Source organism: Pinus tabuliformis, chromosome 6, assembly GCF_031772625.1.
Source record: "Pinus tabuliformis cultivar Carrire ecotype Pingquan chromosome 6, CPIR1, whole genome shotgun sequence".
Lineage (NCBI taxonomy): Eukaryota > Viridiplantae > Streptophyta > Pinopsida > Pinales > Pinaceae > Pinus > Pinus tabuliformis.
Window position 1 is genome coordinate 903,657,252 of NC_142292.1, and position 12,889 is coordinate 903,670,140.

General features: G+C 32.4%; 1 protein-coding gene across 1 annotated transcript; it reads right to left on the bottom strand.

Moving 5' to 3' along the window:
• Positions 1-497: 497 nt before the first annotated feature.
• Positions 498-1,535, bottom strand: LOC149261857 (putative clathrin assembly protein At2g01600). The gene has a single exon (XM_089371513.1). It carries the CDS (start codon positions 1,533-1,535, stop codon positions 498-500), a length of 1,038 nt encoding a protein of 345 aa, XP_089227639.1.
• Between the last annotated feature and the right edge of the window lie 11,354 nt (positions 1,536-12,889).

Here is a 12,889-nt window from a genome sequence, read left to right on the forward strand (position 1 = left end):
AAACCTCTCACTAGGAATACCTAGCTAGAAGGTGAAGTTGATTTGCTCTGTTTTTCTTTTTATAATTTAATTCATACCATTATAAAAGGTCCCAGAAAATTGAACTACTTTACTATATACCTTTTGCATGCAACCATTATAACCTCCTATTACATTTTTTAGAAGACATAAAAACTGCTACATTCTTTAGCAGATATATAAAAACTCAAATTTTAATAATCTATATATTTTGTTTAATTATTCCCTTCCATTTCCACCCCTGAATAGTATAATTCATTTTATTTTGGTGCTATCACTATGATATATTAGACATGCTGAGAATGGAAAAGAATAACATGGTCAAACCCACTCACGGTAACATGGGAAAAAGACGACAAAATACACGTAGGCTACGAAACCAGAAACCATTTCTTCGAACTTTGTCTAACGGACTAAACTTCACAAAGAAAACAAAAAAGGAGCATATAAATTCACGACATAACATCAATCGATTCACATTAATCCCACCAGGTTATCAATGGCCTCTCTTCCTCCACTGCATCCTGCAGAGTCTCCTTCGGAGCTGTTTCTTTCCTAGTAATATCTTCTTCCTCAAAATGAGTACAGTGATGTCTGTATTTTTTAATGCGATCCTCCATTTCACTGAGGAATCTCTTGTGTGAGAGGCAGTCACCATGGCGATCTGTTAAACCCACTCTGGTGCATGCATTATAAAAATCCGAGAGTTTATCATACTGTTGCAAAATTCGTTCATAAATATAGACGAAGCATAAAACTTGATCACTCGAAAAGTCAGAAAAGGAATATTCCAGAAGCTTGCGTATACAAAAGTTAATGGCTCCATAGATCTGTGGACAATCTTTCAGTAGTAAATCGAGGGCGTAGTGAATGAGAGGGTTCACTGCGACGGGGCCTTCCAGAGGAAGGGTGCAGTCTAAGAGGCAACCGAGGAGTAGATGCAGGGATCGCAAGTCTTCCAAAATCTGAGCAATTTTGACGTTCCGATTTGCAGCAAGGGTCACGTAGTTACTATTGCTTTTGCGCTGCAGTCTCTGAGCCAAATAAGAGGCGTATTTGCGAACCCAAATAGAGAATTGGAGGGCAAGTGGGGTGCAACAATCCATAAAACTTTGGGACACCCCCACGAGTGGAGTTTTATCAGACGAGTTCCGCATTTCTTGATCTTGTTGGGCGAAAATGCAGGGAGGAGCATCCCTTATCAGTCGATGAATGAGTGTCAACGTCTTGACAGCGACCATCCAATTTTTTGTTCGGCTTAACCGCTCTTCAACAACTTGTTTTATATAACGTCTCAGCCCTTGCTCTTGGGTTGCAGCAATCAAAACGAGGAGGTGTTTTTCCTTCAGGGGCTTATCATTGTGGCGAGTAACTTTAGCGAATGCAACGTCTATATCCGCAAGTCTGGTATTGACAGCTGTGATCGTATTGGTAAGTCCCACATAACTCATGATGGCAAATCCAACGGAAGCGGCGTCCTTCAGCGCCCCCACTGTTTTTCTTGACCACAACCCCATCCTGGTGATTTTGAACTGAGCTACCTCAACACTATAAACAGATTAGACTTCCCCTGCTAATTTTTGGGATATATTGAATATGCTTCTTACAAATATAAATACCTAAGCGCATACCGTTCTATGGGTGTGACATTTTGTTTTTCTAAGATTCCAGAGTTTCAGTGTGTCCTCGAATTATATTCCCAAAAGCAAATCCGCTGATTGAGAATCAAGTATTAATGTATTCAAATAAAATAAAACGATGGATAGGATTTAATAAGATTACTTTTTATTTGGGTGATTTTATTATCAAGATTAATTATGGAAAAAAATATCCTTTGGTAAATTAATCTTTCTTATTTTTCAAAATATGTATTAATTTTTATTTTTTCGAAAAAATGATTAATTTAAATTATATAAAATAAATGAAATGTGAATAATCCTAAAAATATTATTAAAATTAAAATAAAATTATTGTATTTTAAAATTATTAATTATTTTAAAATATATATTTGAAAAATTGAAAATATTAAATAAATATTTTATAATTATCTTAATAACCTTCACTAAAATTAATAAAATCTAAAATAAATATTAATACCACAAATTTTGGCAACATCCATATTTCTTCATTTATCTTAATACTTCAAATTATTGGAAATTTTTTCTCTTGGATATATATTAAATCATCATGATTTAACAGTTACTCTTGCCGATTAAGGCCCAATCTCATTTACGTGATTTCAAATTTGTTGCAAGATAATTAAGTGAGTAATTTTATTATTGGAATTTTTTTCTAATGGATATATATTAAATCATTATTGAAATTATGATTTAATAGTTACTCTTTCCAATTAAGGCCCAATGTGGTTTACGTGATTTCAAATTTGTTGAAAGATAATTAAGTGAGTTAATGAATTTTTATGATTGATATGGTAGTATGAGGTTTTACTCCAAAGCAATACCATATTACATAGGTTCATAATGGGAGATATAGCAATACCATATTACATAGGTTTATAATGGGAGATATATATTGAGAAAAAAGTGGTATAATATATTGGAAGATATATAGGGAGTGAAGGATTTTTATATTAGTAGGTAAAAAAAAAATAGGGCTCAAAGTTAATGAAAAAATATAAAAAGGGTATAAAAAATGTTAATGAAAAAATGGATACTAAATATCTAGTGGAAGTAAGGGTTTTTTAAATTGGGAAGGTGTATTGGGTTTGTATTGGTAAAGGATTAAATAATATGATTTTTAGGGATATTTTCCAATATGTAGTTGAATTAAAGGCATTGTTTAATATGCCACCAACCGCACTTGATAGGTTAGAGATTGTTTAATATGTCATGAAGGCACTTGATAGGTCAGAGGTTCATTGAGTGAACCCTCATGTATTGTAGTAAATTTATAATTATCTTACTTTCAATGAAAGTTTAAATAAATAAAGTTTAATTTCTTTTTGTTATTCACGTTAATAAATGTAATTTAATTTTTATTTTGAATTATATGTGAATTTACAAAGTTTGGATAAAATAATATAATTTTATAATAAAAATAAATATTATTATAGTGAAAAATTTATTTTATGAGAATTTTTGTAAGAATAGTTTCTAAGGGCTCTTGACATGTTTCATTGTGTAAAAATAATCAAGAAACAATAAAACATTTAATTGTGAAGTGTTAATTTATAAACTAGGTATAGGAGATACGAATAAAGGATTTGGGTAGAGGAATCTCTCTCACTTAGGATTAAAGGTAAATGTTGAGATATTGGAGTCATCCTTACCCATGTTTCTTGAAGAAAAACATATTGCTTAAACACTCAACAATAGAAAGAGAAGCAAAAACACTCAATAATATTTTTTAATTCCACCTATTAAGGAAATCATAGGTGGTAGGTACCAAGGGGAGTCATTTTTTACTTCATAAGTGTTGGGCATGGGATCCCCCACGTCATGTTTTGGGGATCAAAGCCCAAGTTTTGGTCAATTGTATTGTAAAACACCACAAAGTGTGGCCGCGGAGCGCGAAGTGTACAATCGAGTGGGGTTGTCTGTCCTAAGCATTATATTGTAATTTAATGTAAAGTTGTGTCAGCCTACCCATGGTTCGCGGACAATGGGATTGTATAAATAGAGTGAGACTCTAAGTGTAAAAATAGCTTAGGAGAGCATAGAGTTATAGAATAGCAAAGGCATGGTTACTGCATAGAGTGGAACCTGAAGTGTACTGGGTCATAGTAGTAGGAAGAGGCTTTGCAGCTAAGTGCGCAGAGGCCTAATAGAGTCCGTAGCTGAGTGTACAGGGTGGAGTCGGGTCTGTACTTGGAATTGAAAGTTAATAAAGAGAAGTTTACTCTATGCATATGTTCTTGAATCTGTGTTTTGATGTATGCATTACTTTTATTCTGGTTACTTACTACCCGCACTTTATGAATACTTGTATAAATGCTTATATAGGAAAATAATCTAAGTAAACAAGTTAACAGAGCCCAACTAAGGAAGACTTGGGTAAATAACATTGGTCGCACTGCGGCTGCGTGAAGACAATTTCACAGGGCACGGGGTACACATAGCGCAGTAAGTGCGAAGGTTGGACAGCATACCAATCACCACATATCAGACATCCCCAGGGTGTGAAAACCTAGTTCTAGCACCCTCCCATACTACTTCGGGTGAGACCTTAGTCCGCGCTTCGCAGACTGTTGCCGAAAGATTTTAATATAACCCAGGATATGACTTTTCCTTTCAAATATTCATTTTACAAATGATTAGTTAAAATAAATATTAAAATATTTTGGAGAAATATTAAAATATTAAAAGAATTAGCCTTTTTCCTTTAATTTAAGAAATGGCATTGACTTTGGTAAAGAGCAAAAATGTTTAAAATTTTACTTAATTTAGAATTTTAATGTGGTAAAATATTTGTTAAAAGTAAATTTATGATCCATTCAAATTCAAGTATATGATAAAGGAACTATTAAAAGCATGCGATAACTTACTATCCATTCAAATACATAGTTATATTTTAATAATTAATCTTATTCCATTAAAAAGATTAAAAAGTTATATATAATTTAAGGTTGGTCGACATTAGCGGAAATTATTTTTATTATTTTTTGAGGACATTACATAATTACACATCAGGGCCATACTGGGTTGTAGAATGCACCTCTTGGCACAATAGGAGCATATTTTACATATTTATCCCATTTGTCTCTTGTATATATTTTTATTTATTTATAATCTCTATAGCCCTAGCTTTTGTTTCAAACCTAATGGTTAAGGAACACTATATGTGGTATCAAAGCTCTTTCCTAAGATAGAACCCCTTGAGATTTTAGAAGTTTTTTGCGGCTAGAAATGTGCTCTAAATATATATCACTAACACATAGATCTAATGTTTGATGTGTAAACCTATGGTAAAATTAGAATATATGTAGAAAATACAGTCATCTCACCTAGTTATAAATCCATACAACCTTTGTTAGGTACCCTTTTAAGTGATGCCTCAACATATAACCCATGTAAATCAAATTTTCCTCCCTGTACCCTAAGGTATATCAAAATTCCTTTAAAAAATCATGGATGAGCTCATATGTCCCATTAGTTTTCTAACTAGAAGGAGGAGCTCAACATATGTCCCACTAGTTTTCTAACTAGAAGGAGGAGCTCAACAAATGTGATGTAGGAGCATCGACACCTCTATGTCAAAGTCAAAATACCTACTAGGAATCATCAAAAAACGAGTTTCTAGAACGAGAAAAAGTTGAAAAATATGAGATCTTCATGAATACATATTTGAATATCTAGATGAAGTCCATGTAGGGAATAATTGACTTCAAAATTGCCATGTAATCAAATCAAAATTCTATTTCGGTGATGTTGTTGAGCATCTTTAGGGTTTTGTTTAATAGTTGGAATCATGTTTCCTTAGAGAGGGGGTCAGTTAAATGTTTTCTAAAACATATAAATGTAAGCACAACACAAATTGAAAGCATGGAGAGAATGGTAGATTATGAGTTCGAATCTACTCAGACTCTTATGGGTAAACTATATGAAAAATTTGAGCAACTTGCAATATCTCCCAAAGGTAAGCATATCCCTACCTCCATGTGGTTTAGCCACCATGTACCCATTCAACATGCCACAAAACCTGTAGAAAGGTTTCCATTTGTATTTCCTCAATAAAAACCAAAGCAACACACTGGCACTAAAGAATCTTTTAGTGAATCCTATTCTCTTTTCACAGGGACCATGACTAAAGAAGAAGAGCCAGGATCCTTAGGACAACATCTTTTGCCTATATATGAACCTTTGTCTAGCTAATTCACTAGATATCTAGCTCTTGATCTCAATGGAAAGGGAAAGATACTAAAAACTCATACCTTTTAGTCTGGATCTTATAAAGAATGGAATATTGATGGCTTGAGTGCTGGTAAAATCAGGAAAATGATTAACCAGATGTACATTGAATATAAGATTATGTGTATGAGAGGAAAATCTGAAATTGAATCCTGCAAAACTCTCATCCAATGCTTTACAGGTACCCTACAGAGATGGTGGGAAGTAGAATCTTCCCCTAAATTACTTGCAAAAATGGAAGCAGAATTTGTTAAGGATGAAGCTAGACATGTTATCCACAATGAAAATGGTGATTCCCAAAATAATATTATTGGAGCATTAACCTCCTTCATCCTAGAACATTGGTGTGGAGCAACAATAGAAATTGCAAATAAACATGAGATGATCTTGATGAATCTCAAATGTAAGAAAATGTCCCAATATGAAGATTTCCACAGAGATTGGAGACAAAGAATTTACGAAGTAAAAGAAAGTAAGAATAACTTGTGGAAACAAGTATATTTAGTAGCATTACCCTCCAAGTTTGTTGAATACATCCAGCAACAAGAAGTGTTCCAAACTTCTTTTTAAAACTATACATGGGGAGAGATATATTTCAACATAACAAAATCCTTGGTATGACTTTGCACCAGCATGAATGTCAATAAAACCTTACAAAAGATGTCCAGACTACCTGACAAAAAATCCATCTGCAGTAAATATGGATTGATTATTAATGATCCAATTGTGCAAAGAATAAAACACAGAAAATCCCAGAATAAAGGTCATAAATTGTTGGCTAAAATTCATCCTCGTAAGTCAAATAGGCACAAGAAAGGGTCATATAAAATAATTCCCAGAACACACTACTATGAGCCCAAAGATATCCATCTTAAGTCTCAAAGAAAAAATATGATTACCTATTGGTTATGTGGACAGACTAGACATACTACAAACAAATGTCCTCAAGCAAGAGAGTCAAGGGAAAATAGAGGCAAAAAGACACAAGAGTATGCCTCTAGAAGACCTAGAATCCACTTCAAGGAAGAAGTACACTTGTTGAAGCAAAATTTTTGTAGTTCATCATAATCTTCTGATTCGAGTTTATTTGAATATGAACATAGGAAGAATAGGCGAATGTCCAATAGTGCAATTGCACAGATACTAATGAGTCCAACTGCAACCCTTCTAAGACAGACTTAGAATTTAGCTCAGAAAAAATAGACAGAAAAGGCAACAACCAAATAGAAAGTGTATATGGCACACATTATTGATGATGATGAGTCAAAATTTCTAGCAGGAATCAAGATGCTTGCAGAAGGAGAAATGAAAGAAAAAATTATAGAAACTTTTTTACAAAACAAAGACAGAGATCTTGGTAATACCTCAAAAGGTAATATTTCTAAAGCACTATTTGTTGACGCTTATTATGAGAAAAACAAAAAAACAAAAATTCAAAGAAACCAACAACTTACAAAACCAAGGTCTTTGACTCTAAGAGAAGGTGGTAATGAGGTTCATCATTTAAAAAAGGAAATAGTTGAGCTGAAAGCAAAAATATCTCAGATAGAAAAGGGAAAATGAAAAGAATTAGCAGAAAACCCTAATGTCGATATTTTTGAAGATATGAAAAATAGTGGCATAGGCTTTGGCAATATGAATATCATGACCATTCAGTATTAGCAGCACCATGTACTATTAAACGTTAATATACAAGGAGAAAACTTCACTCTCAGAACATTAACAGATTCGGGTGTAGACATAAATGTTTTAAACAAACAAGTGATCCCAGCCAAATACTGGACACCTGCATATTGGGAAGTCACTAGGGTAGGTACACATGATTTTCAATATGAAGTCTCCAAGTGAAACTCTTAGTTTTTCATGATACTGTATGAAAATGAAGTTTGTAGTTGAAAATATTCTAATTGATTGTATTTCGGGCAATGTTTTTCTTATTGTTGTTGAACCACATGGATCAGCCAGATTATAGAATCGAAAAGATAGTCTTAGAATTCTAAATATTAAAAACTATATTCATGCTATTATTGCCTCTGATGCCAAGAAAAGAGAACATTGCACTCCATTCAAAATACATGAGCGTTGCCTCCACGGAGTCTCAATCTTGATTCCTAAGCAAAATTTCCACATAAACTGACTAGAGGGGTTGCATAATAGTTACCATCTATTATACCACCATAATGAACTTCCTCCTTCACTTCACATGATTTAGAATGTACATCACCATAACCATTGGGCGAGGGAGCACGAAACCAAACTATTTCATAATTGAGTTATGTTGAAGTGCCACCATTCCATTTGTCAACATAACGCTATACATGACCTCTTGCGTCACTAGGTGATACCTACATATATGACCAATTTCTTTCATTCTCATGAAACGAGGAACTAAAACTCCCAATCATTGATATTGAATGTTTCCTCTACACTGCAAATGGTAAGGTTGGTTAAATAATCCACCTTAGTGTCATTATTTGTTAGAACATGAGTTCATTGGAACTCAATGGAACTTAGATTACATTGAATCCTTTTAAATATTGAATTTATCTTGAAGTCTACGGTGAAGGATTAAAAATGAAAGTTTTTGATAGTGAGTTTAGAGTCACTCATACTGATTAATTTGTGAATATTAAGTGAAGCCACTTGTTCAATTCCTTGTAGCACAACATAAGGATTTACTTTTTTCTAATAGGCTCTTCTCAAACTATAGGAATAAGATAATTCGACTTGTCCTCTAAGGCACACTAGAAACCCCCTCCCAACATACAATTGCCACCCCTCTTTCTACATGTATTGTTATTTAAATTTATGTGGCATGATTTAGTTGTATAATGTATCATGAATTGTCCTGTTAGTGCATCTCAACACCTGCCACCCCTCTTTCTACATGTATTGTTAGTTAAAGTGATGTGTCATGCTTTGGTTGTATAATTTATAATGAATTATCTTATTAGTGGAACTTGGCATTTGCCACCCCTCTTTCTACATGTATTGTTAGTTAAATTCATGTGTCATGTTTTGGTTATAATATTTATTAGAGCTGATGTTCATTGTGTTGGTATTTGATGGTACTTAAATTGTATTTCGTCCATGTTTTTTTAGAATGTATGAGATATCAAAGGAGGGAAATTATGGGATTTTCCATCAACCAATCTAGGCATCCACTGTCATATTTTGTTGGTAATCCATAAAATTCCCCAAAAGCCGGATAATCCTTACAATATAAATATCATAAACTATATTCATACAATTGTTGCCTTTAATGCCAAGCAAAGATAACACTTCATCCATTCAAATTCCATGAGCCTCGCCTCCACAGAGTCCCAAGGTTGATGCTTAAGCATAATTTCCATGTAAACTAAATGGACGGGTTGCATCATAGTTACCATCTATTATATCATCATAATGAACTACCTCCTTCATTTCCGATGATTTAGAATGTACATCGCCAATACTATGGGGTGAGGGAGGACCAAACCAAACTATTTCATAATTAAGTTATATTGAAGTGCCACCATGCCATTTGTCAACATAACCCTAGACATGACCCCTTATGAAACTTCCAATCATTGATATTGAATGTTCCTCCTGCATTGCGAATGCTAAGGTTCAATAAAGAATCCATCGTTGTATTATTATGCCTTAGAGCATGAATTATTTGGAATTCAATGAAACCTAAATTATGTTGAATCCTTTTAAATATTTATTGAGCTTGAAGTCTAGAGGGAAGGATCCAAAATGAAATTGTTTGATAGTGAGTTTAAATTCACTCATAATGATTACTTTTTGAATACTAAGTGAGGCCACTTGTTCAATTCCTTATAGTACAACATAAGGATTTGTTTGGTTATTAGAGGCTCTACTCAAACTCTAGGAATAAGATAATTTTATTTTTCCTCTAAAGCACGCTAATATCCCCCCATCAACACACCCCACGTGGCACCTACCACCCCTCTTTCTACATGTATTGTTAGTTAAAATTTTGTGTCATGATCTATTGTATAGCTTATCATAGATTGTCTTGTTAGTGCAACCCGACACCTTCTACCCCACTTTCTACATGTATTGTAGTTAAAGTAATATGTCATGATTTGGTTGTATAATTTATCATGAATTGTCTTATTAGTGCAACTTGGCACCTACCACCCCTCTTTCTAAATGTATTTTTAGTTCAAGTCATGTGTCATATTTTGGTTATAAAATTTATTAGAGATGATGTGGTGGATTAGCATATTTTTCCCTTCAACATTGATAATATGAAGAAGTTGGAAAAAAATTCCCTCCTAGATTATGAGGGGGTAAGTTTGCCCATCTACATTTCTTGGTTTCAAAACCTAATAGTTTTAGGCTTGTGGAAGTGTGGCGAAATTAGGGAGTTTCTTGCATGCAAAATTGGGAATGGAATTGTGGTTGGGGGCTTCCAAATGTTGAATATCTTGAAACTTCATTTAAAAAAAAAAAGGAAAGAATAATGGGATCGTCAAAACTCAAGGATATAGTATATGTGCTATTGGTAAAATGAAGAGACTAGGAATGAAGAAATTACCTCATCTAAAGAAGTTGAGCATCCACTATTATTGGAAATTTGAAGCATTAGAACTTGAGAGTGGAGATCTTCCAATGTTGGAGGACTTGAGGCTTCTTCAACTATACAAACTTGTCCATTGTTGAGAAGATTGGTATTGGAGAAGCTACCTAATTTAAGGGACTTTAAAATATGGGCGTGCATTGAGCTAAGGGGGTTAGAGTTTGGCGCTATTGGAGTGTTAGAATGTGGATAAAATAGTGGGACCCCATGATGTGTGGGATGACAATACAATGTCTAGAATTCAGTTTTTGAGGATAGTACAGTGTCCATTGTTGATGAGATCGCCAAGAGGAATGGAGGAACCCTCCAAGGTACAAAAAATAATTGATTGAGTGGTGAAAAAATCTAACTTAGGGAGATGAGAATGTGAAAATTACCTTTCTCCTCTTCTCAATGTTGAAAGCACATTATAAATGTTTTTGTTATATATCATATAACTTGTAATATTAGTTTTTAAATATTTTTTTTCCTTTTATTATGTACTATTTGAATATTATTTATATTATATACAAAATGTTTATATAAAATTTATTTATTTATTTTTAAATGAATTTTTTTATAAATTATAAATTATTTATAATTTTATTCAAATGTTTATATAAAAGTTATTTATTTATTTTTAAATCAATTTTTAATAAATTATTAATTATTAATACTTTTATTTGAATTTAATATTTAATAATTTTTATAATTTGTTTTTTATTTTTAATTTTAAAAATTATTAGTAATATCATATTTTAATTATTTTATATTTGTATTAAATATAAGAATTTCATATATCAATATATAGGGTTTAATATTGGATATTTAGAGTGATGATAAAATTTAATTTGGGAAGATGATAATGTAAGAATCTCTTTCTTAGCTTGAATGTTAAACACAAAGAAAGAAAGAGTACAAGCACACATTCCAAACTAAAAAAATTATATTTATATAAATATGGATAAATACATATTACTATTGGAAGGATTGTCAAAATTCAACATCTAAAAAACCACTTCCCTAAAAGTCCAAATAACTGCTATAATTATAACATTATATTCACCATTTTTATTATCAAAACAAAAAATTTCCATAATGATAACAAAAGTTGATGCTTACCATATTGTTTCAGAAACATTTGCACATCAAGGAGATACTCAAAATGATGAGTTAAAAATAATCATAATTAGAAGTGGAACTTCAAGATTTCCATCTCCTATACTCATATAAACCAAAAAAGCTAGGCTATAATTCCAAAGTTTCTTGTGATAATTCATCTATCTTTTGATTCAACCTTTGAAGTTATGCTTGAAAAAGTATCATTGCAAAGGATAGAAGAATATTTTGGATTTTCTACAGAAAGAGGGTAAGACATACATTTTTACATGTTCAATCTATCAACAATTTAGAGTCATCCATGACCTCTAATTTGGATGCCCCCTCTTGCTTGCAAAATAAAGGCCCATAAAGCTAAGAACCCAACCTTTGTGTTTGAACCTTTCCATGAACAATGTTGAATGTGATCTATAAATTGAAATTGTAGTAGATATTCCATTGGAATAAGTTTTCATGACAAATTTGAATGGACACAAAGATTTTCCCTAAAAAACCCTCAATAGGAATACCTAGCTAGAAGGAGAGGTTGACTTGCTCTATTTTCCTTTTCTAATTTAATTCATGTCATTTTAAAAGGCCCCAAAAATTAAACTCCTTTACTATGTACCTTTTGCCTCCAACCATTGTAACCTCCTACTACATTTTTTAGAAGACATATAGAAACTGCTACATTCTTTAGAAGATATATAAAAACTCAATGATCTAATGTTGAATGTGATCTACAAATTGAAATTGTAGTAGATATTCCATTGGAATAAGTTTTCATGACAATTTTGAATGGACACAAAGATTTTCCCTTAAAAACCCTCACTAGGAATACCTAACTAGAAAGTGAGGTTGATTTGCTCTATTTTTCTTTTTATAATTTAATTCATACCATTATAAAAGGTCCCAGAAAATTGAACTCCTTTACTATGTACCTTTTGCATGCAACTATTATAACTTCCTATTACATTTTTTTAGAAGACAAATAAACTGCTATATTCTTTAGAAGATATATAAAAACTCAAAATTTAATATTCTATATATTTTTTTTAATTATTACCTTCCACATTCTCACTCCTATCTGGGTTCCTTTCCACCCATGAATAGTATAATTCATTTTATTTTGGTGCTATCACTAGATATATTACACATGCTGAGAATGGAAAAGAATAACATGGTCAAACCCACTCACGATAACATGGGAAAAAGATAAATTACACGTAGGCTACGAAACCAGAAACCATTTCTTCGAACTTTGTCTAACGGACTAAACTTCACAAAGAAAACAAAAAAGGAGCATATAAATTCACGACATAACATCAATCGATTCACA

Excerpts from the sequence above, each read along its gene's own strand:
- LOC149261857 (XM_089371513.1), bottom strand. The coding sequence starts at position 1,535 with ATGGGGTTGTGGTCAAGAAAAACAGTGGGGGCGCTGAAGGACGCCGCT.